The sequence below is a fragment of the Puma concolor genome, chromosome B2 (assembly GCF_028749965.1).
Source record: "Puma concolor isolate L17-30 chromosome B2, mPumCon1.1.hap2, whole genome shotgun sequence".
NCBI lineage: Eukaryota > Metazoa > Chordata > Mammalia > Carnivora > Felidae > Puma > Puma concolor.
In genome coordinates this window covers 141,782,828-141,798,951 of record NC_141671.1, presented here as the reverse complement: position 1 = coordinate 141,798,951, position 16,124 = coordinate 141,782,828, and the positions used below count along the sequence as shown (strand labels likewise).

Below are 16,124 nucleotides of genomic sequence, written 5' to 3'. Positions count from 1 at the left end.
AATTTCTTTATCTTTATTTGTTGTATATCTGTTACAGGTTTTTGATTTGTGGTTACCATTAGGTTCATGTATATCTTAATGTGAATAGAAGTCTGTATGAAGTTATGGTTGCTTAAGTTTGAACATATTCTAAAAGCACTAAATTTTTACTTACCCTGTCCATGTCTTATGTATGTGATATCATATTTTACATCTTTTTACGTTGTAAAATGTGAAATCCCTTGGCTGAGTTTGGTACATATAATTGATTTTACTACTTTTGTATTTAAACCTCCATACTTTCTTAAATGATTAATCTACATTTATTAGAAGTTTGCTTTTATCTGTGAAGTTTTTTTTCCTTTCATAACTTCTTCTAGTTATGGCCTTTCCTTTCCCCTCAAGTCCCTTTAACACTTCCTATAAGGATGTTTTAGTGGCGATGATCTCTTTTAATGTTTGTTTGGGGAAACTCCTCATCTCATCTTCAATTCTGAATAAAAATCCTGCTGGATAGTATTCCTGCTTGCAGGTTTTTTCCTTTCAGCACTTTGAATGTATCTGCCAAAGCCTTATGGGATTTCCCTTGTATGTAACTGTGTTTTCTCATGCTACTTTTAAAATTCTCTCTTTATTGTTACTTTTTTTACGCCTTGGTGTGGACATCCTTGGGTTAATCTTGTTAGGGGTTTTCTGTGCTTTCTGGATCCAGATGTCTCTTTCCTTTTCTGGGCTAGGGAAGGTGTTTCAGCTGTTATTTCTTCAAATAAGAGTTCTGCCTTTTTATATTTTCTCCTCCTAGGGTCCCTACGATGCAGTTGTTAATACAGTTGATGATGTCTCTGAGTTCCTTAACGTACTCTCATTTTTTATTCTTTTTTTGTTTTGCTGCTCAGCTTAATTGCTTTCCATTGTGCCGTCTTCTGGATCACTGATCCATTCTTCTGCCTCCCCTGATCTGCTGTTGTTCCCTCTAGTGTGTTTTTTTAATTCTACTTATTGAGTTCCCCATCTCTGGTTCTGTGTTACATTTTCTCTTTGTTGAAGTTCTTAGCTTATCCATTCTTTTTTCAAGTCCAGTATCTTTATGACCATTCCTTTTATTTTTTTATCAGGCATTTTGCTTATCTTCGCTCATTTAGCTCTTTTGCTGTGATTTTTGTCCTGTTCTTTCATTTGGGACACACTCCTGACTCTTTGTTTCTGTCTAACTTTGTTTCTGTGTATTAGGGAAGTCGGCTATGTCTCCCGGCCTCGAAAGTAGTGGCCTTGCATAGAAGAGGTCATGTGGTGCCCTGTAGCACAGTGTGCCCTGGGCACCAGAAGCAGGTGCTCCAGGGGCGTCTCCTATGCGGACGGCATGCACCGTGCCATCGTGGCCGAGCCACGTTTGTCTTCAGCCCAGTCAGCTGCAGTGACCCACTTTCGTGTGCTGTGGGTGTGCTGGATGGGGTTTGGTCCTTGTGCTGTTGAGGTGCCCGTCTGAGGACTACCTGGGCTTGTAGGTGGGTAAAGTCAGTGATCAGACTAGGTGTTTGCAGTCAGCCTCTGCCACAGCTGCGGGCCCACTGAATGGCAAGGCTCTGTCCCTGAGTAGCCAGCGAAAAGGCTCAGCTACTGCAGCTGGACGCCGTGCTGCGTGGGCTTTCCTCTCCCTCTCCCCGGGGCAGGTGGCACTTTTGGAGTGGCCCCGAGCCCTGCCAGGGCTGCTTGCAGTGTGTGGCAGGGCAGGAGCCGCTTTGGAGGGATGCCTGCCACGGCAGGCAGGTTAGATGGGGCCAGTCCACAGGAGCACACGAGGGGACGGGGTATGGCACTAGCTAGACAGGTGGGGAGCATTAGTGCTGGTTCCCGCAAAAGTCCGGCTAGCTAGGCCAAGAGCGGGGATGAGAAATGGTGTTTGCCAGCGCTTTGTTCTCGGGGGGGTCTTCTGAAGACCCCTGCCCCTCTAGTGCACGTTTGAGATTCGTAAGTAAATCTCCTGCACGTATTCCGTGGGCACTTCTCAAGCTCCTGGTGTTGTGCTGTGCTTGGGTGGAGCTGTTTAATATGTTGGCTCTTTAAGGGTGGGGACTCAGTTTCCTATGTCCTCTTGCTCTCCTGGAGTTAATCCCACTGATTTTTAAGGTACCCAGAGTTAAGCCCCGCTGATTTTAAAAGCTCCCTAAGTTAAGCGTCGCTAGTTTTCAAGGCCAGATGCAGTGGGTGCTTGTGTTCCCGGTGCTGGGGTATCTGGTGTCCGGTGTGATCTCCCTTCTCCCTGCTCTCTCCTGTGGTCAGTGTCACTCGGGGTTTGGTTCCCAACCACAGCTCTGTTCCTCCTCCCCTTTCCAGTGTTGCCTCTGCTGTGATTAGCTGCAAGATCCGTTCTGCTGTTGTCAGGTCCTATTTAGGGTTAGTCACACAGATGTACCTGTTATCTGCTGTGTCCATGGAGGAGGTGAGCCAGGGGTGGTCTTCCTCCACCGCCCTCTTCGGTCCTCCTCTTTGCACATTTTTAAGAGATCCTGTTTTGGCAGTGTTACTTGTGATTAATCATCTGTGGGAAATAGTTGGATATTAAACAAGACTGTTACTATTACATGCTAATTACAGAAACAGAGTTTCTCTGCCAAAAATAAAAATCAATAAAGTGGTGTCTGTTTTAGCAGAACTACTACTGGATGAGTTACTATAGGATATATATTATAAAAACTCATCTGTTTCTTTGTCGGATGTGTATTGAGTGGAAAGGCCAGGCTAGGCTGGGGCAGGGGCGGAGGGGGGCGGTTGGTGATGCCTGAAAGATGAAAGGGATAGGAGCACCATCAGACATGGAGTCTGCATCAGGGAGTTCACAGCTGGTGAGGAACAGATTTCTTCTTGCTTGCCGAAACTCTCAAGAATAAAGTCGTATAAAGTCTCATTTGAGATTCATTAAGGAAAGTAGACAGCATGAAAAAAATTGTATCATATGGTTTTTTGGATCGAGATGATCTATTTAGAATGGGGCCCCAACCAGTAGTGTTAGCCCTCCCTGTCCATGTTGAAGCGTGGTCTGAGAAGTCTCCGTAGTCTCTGCTCCCACCATCCACTTCTCTGCCATGTTGTCCACCACAGTTGACTGAGCTTTGGCGTGACTGTAGGAATTCAGTCCTTCTTCCCTCCTATAATAGTTTTCAGCTTTTTCTAAGTCAGGCTCAGAAAACTCATTTTCAGTACCACCTCCCTTTAGCATCTCAAGTTTTCAGACACTGTAAATGGTTTCTTCCAAAATAATAGATCCTGTCAGATCCCAGACAGGACCCAATGACTGGAGATGTCTTATAGGTCATCATCAGGTTTAATTTATTTGTGCTTTCAGGTATTTTCTATCCTAGAACAGATGGCCATTGTAATGAAGAAAACCAGTTGACCATATAGCTTTCTTTCTTCTCATAATGCACATATGAGCATATATAACATTTTGAATAGTGTAGGACCCCAATGTATCAGAAACAAAGATCTTTACTTTTAGGCTTTTTACTTAGGGTTCTGACCACAGTCCAGAATCTTGAAGCTATTTAAATTTTACCAAGTGTTTCTTAAGGTGGATTTTAGAATCTTTTTAATGGAAAGTTTTTCTTTGTTTTAGTTACTTAGTTGAGGGCATTTTTAGAGGTTGTTATCAACCTTATCCTTGATTTTGCGGTAAGATACACATGCAGTTAGTTAATGTTCTTTCCTCAAGGATTAAGGCCTCATGAAAATATTTATTATTTGAAAAAAAACTAGCTATGTTTTTGGTTCACTTTATTGAGGAATGTTTGCTTTTTAACAAATTAAACATATTCATAGCAGTTTTCTTGAGATGCTTTTCATCATGTTATAAATATTACATGCAAGGAATTTATTTGTAATCTAGGAAAACAGTTATCAAAGAGGAGAGAGACTGTATTATGATAAAGGAAAATAGTAAATCAAATGATTAAATTTTAGTTCTCAGAGAATTCTCTGCTGCTCTGAAGTAGTTGTACTATTTAGCAGATTGGGAATATTCTGAGGAAAGCCAGAAAATATTTGACTGATGGATGGTTGCATTGAACAAATTTAAAAAATTTTTTATTTTCTTAAGAAAGGAGAAGAATCTTCTAGAGAAGATAAAATAATGGCACAAGCCTAACCCTATGGCTAAACCTTTCTGAATACAAGAGGAGAAAGTCATAAACACAAATAACTCATAACACAAGTGAAAAAAAGTGCTAAAATAGAGGTACAGGCAGGTTCACTGGGGAGTCCAGAGAGAGGGGTTAATTCTCTATAGATGCTCAAAGAAGTTTCCTAAAAGTCAGTACTTCTTCTCAACCAACCCTGAGAATTAGATATGAGAATTTCTTTTGTGATATTTCAAGAACGTATTTATACCACCTTAGAATTTTTCTGGAGAATCTGTAATCCCTCCTGGTTATTGGTCTTTAGACAAACCAACTTAATCAAGGCAAGGCTTTTACTTCCATGAACTAGAATAATCCTGTTCAGAATAGTTGACCTAAATTCTTGTCAAACTCATTATTTTTATTAACCTCTCTAGGTCCCAAAATTTGAACCCAAAATTCTTTTCTATCTACAGAAAATGCAACTTCCTAGGTTAGATTCATAAAATTTGTCAAATTGACTTACTCTAGTGTTTCTTAAACTTCTGGAGTTTTTAGTGAATAGAGTTAAGTCAGAATTTTTAAAATTTTGTATTTTCATTTCACTATTGAGTTCATAAAATTATTTTACCAATTACAAGACAAAATGTTTTACAGTGCAGATTCACAATTGAAAAATGCTTCCATGAGCAAATAAAGCTTATTTAAGTTTCTCAAGCTGACATTTTTAAACCCTGAAGAATCCACGTATTTCTGGAGTTCTACAGTAATTTTTTGAGCCGATCTGCACATTAATCAAATTTGAGAAATACTAAGCTATTAGCTAGACCCTCAAAATTCTGTGTCATTTTTTTTTTTCTTTTTAAACTTGTGGTCATGGGGCTTCTAATCTAACCTACTCCCAACAGAATGGATAGGCTTTGGGTCTTAACCACTATGCTATCCTCAAACGTAGTAGGTAGGTCGCTTAGATATAAAATGAGAATTGCAATGGGCTCGTTTCATTAATATGATAGAGGCAGCATACTCTGGCGGAATAAATAGAAGTATTTTTTTATATGTTTTTTTTTATTTTTATTTTTGAAAGAGAGCAAGTGCAAGCAGGGTGGGGGCGGAGAGAGAGAGAGGGAGACAGAGGGTCTGAAGCGGGCTCTGCGCAAAAGCCGGATGCTGGGCTCAAACTCATGCACTGCAGGATCACGACCTGAGTTGAAGTCAGACGATGCTTAACCGACTGAGCCACCCAGGTGCCCCTAGAGGTATTTTAAAGGAAACTAGATGTACTGGAATTCCAGTGTCCCTAATTACAAGAACTCGGTCAGGTTAATAGGCTGAATTTTAATATATCCCAAATTGGGGCAGTAATGTCACCCTTGAAGGATTGTTTTGAGAAGTAATGTGAAGTAATGCATTTGGAGGCAGTCAGTGGAAGGTCACTGTTATTATGATTATAAACTATTTACGGTATATCCTGATACAGATTTTAATTTTTAAGACTTTCATATAGTTTATATCTAATTTTGCCCTATTAGGAGTACTGCATGTGGAGCAAGTTAACCCTGTATGGGACAGATTTAAAGCATATTGTCAATACAATTTTAGACGAATTAACGATGATATACCCGTGACATTATAAAGAAAAGGTCACGACTTGAGGCATCCATGCCTGACCTTTGAGGACCACATTTTAGAAGCTTTCAGCCATCCTTGCTGACAGCTATTGAGGCCTTGACTTCTTTGTGAAGTAATCTTGATCTTCGTAAAATGGGTGGATTCACATAAGAAAGCCATTTTTTCAAGCCTTTGTGTGTTTTGAAATCAGATAGTGAGGATGTTATTTCTGTTGAATATTGCCCTATATTTGAGAACCCTGTGGACATATTTTTTTACTTAACTAATATTCTTCTGTGTTAGGTCTGATTGTCTGGAATTAGGGACTGAGATGAGAATTTTTATGAAAGTGCCGTTTTGAGTGTTCTCAGAAGAAGGGTGAGGGAAGCAGGATAAAGCAAGGGGGGGCACAAAAGCTAAGCAGGAATATTGTGCCTGGAGACCAGCATCAGCCTGGTCCCACTGGGTCAGAGGGTAGTGGGGAGAGGGGGAGCAATGGGGCACAAACTGTCCCACAGACTCAGTCGAGGGAATGGCATGTTCTACACGTGTGTGGTCAGTCTTTGGCTCACGGCCGCCTCCTAGGAGCAGTGGTGCCCTAGTCTACCAAGGGAGGCAGTTCCGCACGTGTGAGCTGGTAGCGCCCTGCACTCACAGCAGCTGGGGACGGACGCACAGCCCAGTGGGGGCTTAGGCGGCACCCCCGGCAGCCTCTCTAGCCTCTGTAGGCACCTGCCCGAGACCGCCATCAGACGCCTCATGTGGCCTTCTGTGCCTTGGTTGCTCCAAGTTCTTTTTTTTTATTTATTTTTTTTTTTTTTAAATTTTTTTTTTCAACGTTTATTTATTTTTGGGACAGAGAGAGACAGAGCATGAACGGGGGAGGGGCAGAGAGAGGGAGACACAGAATCGGAAACAGGCTCCAGGCTCTGAGCCATCAGCCCAGAGCCTGACGCGGGGCTCGAACTCACGGACCGCGAGATCGTGACCTGGCTGAAGTCGGACGCTTAACCGACTGCGCCACCCAGGCGCCCCAAGGTTGCTCCAAGTTCTAAACTAAGTTTCATACGTAATTCCTTTAGTAGCCTTCAAACAGCATTATTTAATAGCATCCTCTCTCTCTTCTTTGTAACTTTATTTTATCATTGTTTTTGTTCTTATTATGCCGGCAGTTTTATCGTAAGTAGCCTCAAATTCTTCTTGAGAGTGAGTCTAAAATAAAAATAAACGTGTAAACTAAAATCCAGTTTTATAATTACAAGAGTCCTTCTTAAAAATCAAGTTAGTGTTGGATAGAAACAAGATATTTATTATTACAATTTACCTTCATACAAGTTATGTTTTTATAACTACTCAAGAATAAAATAAACAAGAAGTATTATAAGCCCAATGAAGGAAGAAACAAAATTGCATTTTTGCAGGTGACCCATTCGTGTATGTATAAAGTGCAGTGAAGTGAATTAAAAAATTATCAGAGGTAATGAAGAGATTGCAACAGGTTCACGGGATTGTAGGCTATGATACAAATCTCAAAAGTCAGTACAGTGAATTTATGCTAAAGCCTTGTAGCTAAAAATATACTCATAAAAGATGTAATGAGAAAACATTGAATCCAGAATTGGATCTGTCTATACCCCGGCCTGCTCCTGCCCATTTGTAGGTAGTGTGCTGATGACCCTTTCACCTGCCCATGTCGTTGCCCAGATTACTCGCTGATTTCTTCAGTCATAACACACACACATACACACACACACACACACACACACACACACACACACACACACACATATACATACATACATATACACATATATCTGCTCTGTAGGTAAAATAAGTAGGACATTCTGGGGCTTTCTGGTGTTTTCTTTTGGTTTGGCAACTTTATTATTTTCTTTAAAATGAATGTTTAAATAGAATTCAAATACATTAGATCAGGGTTTTTCAGCCTCCTCACAATTGACATTTTTGGCTAGAAAATTCTTTGTTGCCCAGGCATTGTAGGGTATTTCATAGCATTTCTGGCCTCCGCCCACTGGGTCCCAGTACCGCTACCCCAGCTGTGATGACCAAAGCCGGCCCCCGGCGCTGCCCTGTGTCCTCTGCAGGCTCCACCCACCCCCCTTTGGAAAATGCTGGTGTGGACCAAGAAAGTCCCGAGCGTGCTTACCGCCCCCGCCCCTTCAAATGCTGTGTGCACATCCTGTCATTGAATCCTTACAGCCCCTGTGTGCGTAGGTGCCGTTCTATCCTCATTTTCACAGGAGGGGACCGAGACCTAGATTCAGTAACACGCGCCGCGCAGCCTTGTGCCCTGCGTAAGCCGGCAGGCACCTGGTCTGACTCCAGGGCCAGTTCCCTCCGGTTGAATCCCATCTCTCCGCTTACCAGCTGCCTGCTGTTGGGCTGGTGAGGTACTGTACTTTCCCCTGGTTCAGTTCCCCTCTGTGCTAGGAATAGTGCCTGCCTCCTAGAGTCCTCCTGAGGTTTAAACCAGTCCGTGTACGTCCCGGAAGGACTGACACGTCCTCGTAAGCGCTGTTGGCAAGTTAGGAGGCTACAAAGGTAAAAACAGTACCTTGTCTCAGAGTCTAGTCGGAGATGCAATAACTTGTTTGAATAGACCGTATTCCCAGAGAGTACAGGGCTGGAAGCAGCGACCCTCGGGGAGTCAGGAGTGGGGTCACAAAGGAGGTCCCGCGTGAACCCCCAAGGAGGAGTCGGAGCGTGGGCGGGCAAGGAAGGGGTGAGTGTGGAAGGTTTCTGGGTGGAGGAATGCAGCAAGGGTGCGGCCTAGGGGGACGGAGGGACTCTGAGCCATTTCATCATTGCTGTGTCCAGTCTGGATAGAATTAGGCTATTATTTGTAGGAAATGGCTGCTTTTCTGGAGTTCAGAACATCCCTGTGCCTATTTAAGAAGAAAATGTTCTAGAGCAAAATAAAAATTATTTTTTGAAGTATGTATAGACTTTTATAGAACACATACGGTGAACTTTTAGCATAGGACTATCAGGTACAGAAACTGCATATAAAGCCAGTCCCAGTAAGCAAAAGGGGAGAGATACAGGTGCCAAACCAATCTGGTCACATTAATTTGCATAAAAATACTTTTTACCAGTTATTTTTAGTATACATGTGTTTAGAAAATATTTTGACCCTCCAAAAGAAATCCATACTTTAAGCTTCTGTTTAAATATGTCTTTTCCTGGGGCGCCTGGGTGGCGCAGTCGGTTAAGCATCCGACTTCAGCCAGGTCACGATCTCACGTTCCGTGAGTTCGAGCCCCGCGTCGGGCTCTGGGCTGATGGCTCAGAGCCTGGAGCCTGTTTCCGATTCTGTGTCTCCCTCTCTCTCTGCCCCTCCCCCGTTCATGCTCTGTCTCTCTCTGTCCCAGAAAAATAAATAAATGTTGAAAAAAAAATTAAAAAAAAAAAATGTCTTTTCCTAATTCCCAGATGAAATGATACCTTTCCATTTTAGCCATCCTATTAATGGCCAATGATACTGTTGCAGAAGAGAGTGAGTAAACTAGGTATAAAACATGTTTCTACTTCTGTAGGCACAAATGAAAAATATGTAGTCACATAAAAGATATTCTTCACACTTCCTGAGTTACTGATGTGCAAAGAAATGATCCTTTTTCCCCCTTTACCATTTTATAGTGAGCAATGACTAAGCCTAAATTACATGAATTATTAGAAACAGTAGTGGGCCTTGTCCCCTTTGTGCATTAGAAAATCCAGTTTTTATTTTCTTGTTAAGATATTTGGATTACATATCACAAATTAACTTACATCTTTAAAGTATTCTTTTATACTTTAATTTTTGTTCTGTTTACTACTGGAAGCAGCTCATTTATAAGAGAACAGCAGTGTTTTTGTTAACGTGAATCAAACTTGAGAAAAAAACGACAACTTAAAGTAACTTCGACCATCCAGATACTCATCAGTGAGAGGGAAGGGGAAGACTCTGGGTTGTAGGATAAATGAACAGAATCTGGAGCATCCTCTTGCTAGCAGCAGAAGACGGCACTTCTTAAGCATTCTAAATAAAGCAAGCTGTTATTATTGTCACTTACTTTGTGCTTAATGCCTTCCAATCCTGGAGATTTCAGTTCGCGCTTGATTTGGTTTTGCTTTGCTGTGGTAGCATTTACCAGTTTCTTTTCCTTAGTTCTGCCTGCCTAATCTTTGAATAGCCTATCGTTGGCTCTTGGACACGTACGTAGATATTTTCTAAAATGAAAAAGGAAGCAGGGAGGTCACGGTAGGTGGGAAGCTGGGGAGGCTGGTTTGGGCAACACTTAAGAGAGATGGACATCTCTTCTTTCCCTCATGGTCAAAGAGCAGGCTTGAAAACAGAAGCAAGTCCCTGTGGTTACCAACAGCCAGCAAAAGCAGATGATACCCTGGATTAACACAGAGAAAGGCGCTTTTTGATACTTGGCAGTTTAGTTCTTCTATAAAATCCAACTAAATAACAATTCAGAAGATGTGTCAACAGTTTATCTTAAAAGGAAAAAAACCCCATCAATTGTCTTATAAAACAGAACCTTTTTCAGTTATAAACCACTGGATAAAACACGAAAAAAGGAATGGAAGAAGAATCTTAAAACAGATCTAATTGCACACAATAGTTTGTTGGCATTTTAAATGACCTCATTTACAGTTTTCCTCTAAAACGAAAAGACGAAAGCCACAGCAGGCACCTAAACATTCCATACACGTGACACGGTCATTTACACGTAATCTTTGAGGTTGTACGCGGAGCTGCCCTCTGGCTGCATGGCGGAGGTATGCCGCTGCTTGACTGCAAAGAGCCAAGCTTCCGGAGCCTTTTTCATACAGGAAGTGCAGAAAATCATGCCGGAGACGAACAACAGCGCGGCCGAAATGAATCCGAGGTAGACGGCTCCTCCGGGCTCATGTTTGTTGCTTTCTGGAACCGTCAGGTCCAGGAAGTTTGCTATGATCTCCTTTGTGTACCACACGGTTGGGATTAAACCAGAGACCCCTGCAGCCATGAAGCAGACTCCTCCGGCAAAAGAAGCGTGGCTCTTTGTGTCTCCGTCCCCTCCTAAGCGAGTGCATTTCATCCCCACTGTGGAAGTGCAGATCCCCAACGCGGACAGGACACAGGCCAGGACCATGGTGGCCCGTGCGGCCTGCACGTGGATGGGGAGGGACAGAATGGAGTACTTGAGGGTGCAGCTGAACATCCCGGTGCTGTACCACGTGCAGTCCATCCACAGCCCCTGCAGCTGCACGACAGCCGTGATGATGTTGGAACCCGAATCCGCGTTCACCTTCCAGTTGGGCAGCAGAGTGGCCGTGAGCACTCCAGACACCCCAGATAGAGCCAGGACGAAAGCCAGGAGCTGGAGACCCGCGGACGCCATGACGTTACCTTATCTTGGTCCCCCGTTACCTGCTGCTTGATTATGACGGCCCCTGGTCAAAACCGTAATGCTGTCTGTGCGGCAGAGAACCAAGTAACAAAGGCTAGGGAAGGAAGACAAACCGGGATTAAAAGAAAGGATAACGCAAAGGCTTACGTTTCCACGTACGGTGGGAGCAGGAACACATTTGAGTGGGCCTCGCAGTAGATGAGGACACTCCAGCCCAAGAGAAAAGCTCACGCCAGGCCCTCAGAGACTACCGGTCATTCTCCAGAGTGCGGATGGGTGGTTCTCGAAAAGTGGCCACTTTGTTCTTTTTAGAATTTAAACTGTGCTGAAGTCTATGATGATGCCTTCTTGGGAGATTTTGACATACCGAATTCCAGTTGTAGGATCTGATAAAGAATTTTAATAGCTTACAGGTTTTTTTAAACCCTATGATTTCTAATTAAAATACTTAATAAGGGAGAAATGAATAGTTTAAGCCCACCTCTTAAAAATGACTTCTAGGGGCACCTGGGTGGTTCCGTCGGTTAAGCGTCTAACTTCAGCTCAGGTCATGATCTCACCATTTGTGGGTTCAAGCCCCATCTTGGGCTGTGTGCTAACAGCTCAGAGCCTGGAGCCTGCTTCAGATTCTGTGTCTCCCTCCCTCTTGCCCCTCCCCTGCTCACACTCCGTCTCTCTGTTTCTCTCTCAAAAATAAAAACATTTTTAAAAATTAAAAAATGACTTATAAATCTTAGAAAAGTTTTAAGTATTCAAAAAATGATTTTATTTAAAAAATATTCATTAAGCCCTTACCATGTGCCAGACACATAACCCAAGTAAACTGTTTAAGGAGGAAAGGAAATTCGTGGAAAGAAGTTAAAGCCACAGGCATGATTATCCCTAATTTCCTGTTAATAAACTTTTACAAAATCCTTATCTAGGTTAGCACTCGTTTCACTGCAGGTGCAAGACGCTCAGTGCAGGAACAATTAGGCCACTGTCTTCTGCTTGTGAGAATGTGAGATCCTTTCTAGCTGGGACCAGAATCCTTCCCTGACCCAGATGAATTAAGTAGTCTGCCGTAAAACCGGTTGTTCTGACGGATTCGGTAGTGACCTTGAATCTTGAAAGTACATGCCAGAAATAACCACATCCTTTGTTGTATGTGAAAGAATACCAAAAATAATTTGACATTTTCTTAAGAAGAGAGTAAAGACGGCACCGAATTTGTGGCTTGGCTGTGCTTTACCCTGGCAGTAATTACTGCCTTCTTTGAGGGAAGTCTAATGGTTTCTGAAATACAGTAATAACTTTTTTTGTGTTTCTGAATCAGTTTTTGAATGACGTATTAGAGTGGCTCTGTCACGATTCATATATTTTACAAAAGGCAGTGTGGGGCTCTGAATCCAAAATACTGGGCTCAAATCTTCGCTTTCCAGAACGTCTCTCTGCTTTGGTATTTTCTTTTGGAAAATAGGATTATAGAATGTATATCGAAGAGTTAAATGCATTTTAAGGGCTTAGAGAACAATATGCAACACCTAGAAAGTACTCCATACATTATAATCAACACTGTGATTCGCATGCTGTTTTCTGTCACGTGACAGTTGCTATCTAATAACATTTGAAATATTTTTTCTTTTCTCTCTTCCTTCATCGAACTGATTTATTTTTGTAGAATCTTAGAGCTGAACCAAACCATAGATATAACTCTGTGCGTCATCATTTTTCCCGATTGGGTAGGACACTGAGGTGGTAAACCCCCCGAGGCCACGCAGGTCTCAGCAACAGTGTCCGGGTGTTCCCGCCTACCCCACCATCACCCCAGTACTCAAGTGTGAGATGCTCTCCGTGTGCTTCCAGGGAAGCACAGAAAACGCTACATCTGCAGGCAGAGAACGCCATTAACCGTCAATTTTATCCACTCCCTGTCCCAGCAAGGGAAAAAAAAAAAAAAAACCAAAAAACCACAAGACATTAATGGGGCAAATAGCTTAGCCTCAGAGACTCACCCAAGGAGGTTGATGCCTGGCTTTTGTAAAATAGCTGAAGTAATACTAATCCGTGCCTATATCAGAAGTACAAACTTAACATAGTTATAGCATCGGTTCTCTAAGAAGTTAAATCCTGGGCTGTCTAAATTTGCTGCTTATATTTTTGTTCATAGCTTTAAAATATGACAAACTTAGGAAAGGGTTTCCCTGAAACTTTAAATCCTTAAGCATCAGACTTACAGACACATCAGAGTACTTCGGCTTTTGGCATAGCCGTATGGTTCACTTCTGTTTTCCAAACCTCTTTTCATACCTGACACTAAAATAGCACAGAATAAAGTTTCTAGGAAAAAAAAAAAAAAAATGAAGCACATGTTTATAGTTTCATAATAGCTGTTTTCAGGTTTGGGTTTTAACATTTCAGATTCCAGGCAGTTCCCTAAATTACTGCCTTCCCAGACCTTTGTCAGCTTATGGTTTCTTCGGCATCGAGATTGCTGTTAACATTCTCTAAGAGCATCTCATTTCCCTCTTTATTTTTACTTTGGTTGAGTAACCTTCATGTGTTGATCAATCTATGCTCAGCTTCCCAATTATAACCTTTTTCTTCCCATTAACCAATACATTTTATAAATTTCAGTGTAATTCAGGCTTGCAGACAGCTTGTTCATCTTAATTAACACGTACTGGCAGTGATAAATTACAGACAGCCGGAATCAGCGTAAACAACATGACATTGCATTCAGCTAGCATAGTGCCTGCTCACTGTTGAATGTCGGATCTTAAATGCTTTCTTCTGCACGGAGAACTTCTGCAGAAAAAATTTGTTCTCCACAATGAAGGTCACTATTACTGTTCCTTTTGTAAAAACATACTGGCATCTTAGCTATATTGCTATGAATTTTCTTTTCCTCTCCAGCCACAAGTATGATACAGTTTGTGGCCTGTTCTCTCACATTGCTATCTCGTAAGTAAGTACGGAATAAAAGCATACTTTGTTTCCGTGGTGGTGGTGGTGGTGGAATACAGGGAAATCCAGCAGAAGCAGCAGAGGGATTGCATGTAAAAACTTAGTTCTAAATACACAGGTCTCTCAGGGCTCCAGAATACACTGCTTGCAGAACAGAGCCTGTGAGTGTTAACTTTATGGACTTACTTGCCAACAGAAAGTCTGGAGTGGATTTCATTAAAATGTAAAGTCAGTTTTCCAGACAAGATCTGTTTATAACAAAACTGTTACTTTAAAAACAGACCGACAACTTTACAGTTCGAACTAAATACTTAAAGGTCTCTACTTCTATTTCTGAGCGTTGTAGAAGCCTCTCATGTTCCATACCTTTTGTCAGGAGCCTTCAGTGTCTTAACCCCCTTCTGTCAGTTGTCTTCAAACGAAGCTGCTCGAGGCGGAGAAGCCACACTTGAGGCTCCCGTCCAGCCTGTGAGTATTAGGGACAGAGCTCCACCAAGTTAACTCGCACATAAAGACCAACATGGGAATCTGAGGTAGAGACTGCTGATGGTGCTAGAAGATAAATACCAGGTTCTCCATCTCATTTTTTGAGCTGTGGGAGAATTAAGAAAGGAGAGGCGGGGAAGGGAGGGAGTTGTTGTTACAACAGGATTTGTCGAAACCTGAAAGCTGAAAATGCTTTTGTGTCACTGTACAGAGGAGGAATTCTTCGCGTGCTCACAAAAAGGCTTTCTTTTCCTTTAATATTATGTTGCAGTCCACAGTTATAATTTATTTTTGAATTTTTATCTGTGTTGGAAGATACAGTTTGTTATGTCCCCAATTAAAGGATATGATCTGAAATATTTTTAACTAGACTGTGCTTTGCAAATGATAGTCAAGACGATCTTTTTATGCTGGTGCTTGTGACTCGTCTGAAATCAAGAGTCACAAAATTGGTAGCTTTCAAAAAGATGTCCAGAAGACTCTTTTCAAAATATGTATCTTTTCAATAAAAGATAAAGGAACCCTATTGACTAGACTCTGACCAGTAAATCTACAAGTATTTTGTGGGTCAGGGAGGGGGTGTGTCCTGAATTTTCTTTTGTTATTCCTTCCACTGAGAAAGATTTCTGGAGTATAACTTAATAAATTAGAGCTTTTAGAAAATGTGAAGAAATTACACCAAAATGATGTGGAGCATATTAAATGAAATAGTGAAATCAAATATTGAGGTCCTGATACCTTGAATACAGACACGTTTCATGTCTATCAACTCTGAGTTCACATTTTACTTTCCTTCACTAATTCTAATTCTACAAGCTATAAATTCAGAACCACTTTATAAAGAAGGTATTTTGATAATAGACTTTATTTCCCAGATATTGTAGCTATATTAGATGATAGCCATTTCTTTAAAAACTGTAAATAATAAAATGCACGTTTTGATTATCTGGATTTTTCTTGATTTTTTGTTGTGTTTTTGTTTCGTTTTCATCTTTTCTGAGTCTGGCATTTAGCAAGGTATTTTTCTTCTTTTAGGAATCTGATGCCTGTGGATTTTTTAGCCATAGTATTGTAATTTTAATATGTAAACTTATTTTCTTCTGTTTCATGGAAATACTTAAACAGTTCTTTGCATAAATACTGGGTGAGGAAGAGATGAATTTCAGGCACTAACAGAACCAGCATTGTTATTTCTGCTGTATCGGAAGAAACCCACCAGATCCCTTTAGCACCTCGCCTTGTTTGCTTTTTGCCACGGTCGACAGTATGGACTGACCTGTGCTGAGGCTGACCAATGGCAGGTGGAGGGGCCAGCCAGCTCCCAGCTCCGGCCTCCAGGATACGGACGCCTTCTTTCCATTTTCAGAACATCTCTGATTACTCTTCTGCCTTGGTGGGAGCCCTTCTCCTATAAAATCTTAACTGCCTCTCCTAGAAAAACTTCTGAAGTGCAAATGACTTTCACAAATTACAGACCTTTAATCAAGGTGTAGGATTCCTTGTACAAAGAGAGATGGAAACATAGAAGTTTATAGAGAAATATAACGCATTGACCTCCTCTGCTTCCACTGTGGACATGTAAGAG

The 16,124-nt window shown here is 41.7% G+C and overlaps 2 protein-coding genes across 3 annotated transcripts in view; one reads left to right on the top strand and one right to left on the bottom strand.

The window, feature by feature from the left end:
• TFB1M (transcription factor B1, mitochondrial) overlaps positions 1 to 16,124 on the top strand; it is a 65,292-nt gene that overhangs the window by 37,483 nt on the left and 11,685 nt on the right. The window lies entirely within an intron of this gene.
• Positions 7,561 to 14,804, bottom strand: CLDN20 (claudin 20). 2 transcript variants are annotated; one of them, XM_086708211.1, is made up of 2 exons: positions 14,420 to 14,804; positions 7,561 to 11,493 (listed from the first exon to the last, which is right to left on the bottom strand). In XM_086708211.1, the coding sequence occupies exon 2, from the start codon at positions 11,096 to 11,098 to the stop codon at positions 10,439 to 10,441; it is 660 nt and encodes a 219-aa protein (XP_086564337.1). In that variant the 5' UTR covers positions 11,099 to 11,493; positions 14,420 to 14,804; the 3' UTR covers positions 7,561 to 10,438. The 2 variants fall into 2 exon arrangements, with proteins under 2 accessions (XP_086564337.1, XP_086564336.1); XM_086708210.1 differs by having other exon boundaries at positions 7,561 to 11,201; positions 14,420 to 14,799.

Bases quoted from the DNA above. Each gene is read 5' to 3' on its own strand.
- CLDN20 (XM_086708211.1), bottom strand. From the start codon at position 11,098: ATGGCGTCCGCGGGTCTCCAGCTCCTGGCTTTCGTCCTGGCTCTATCT.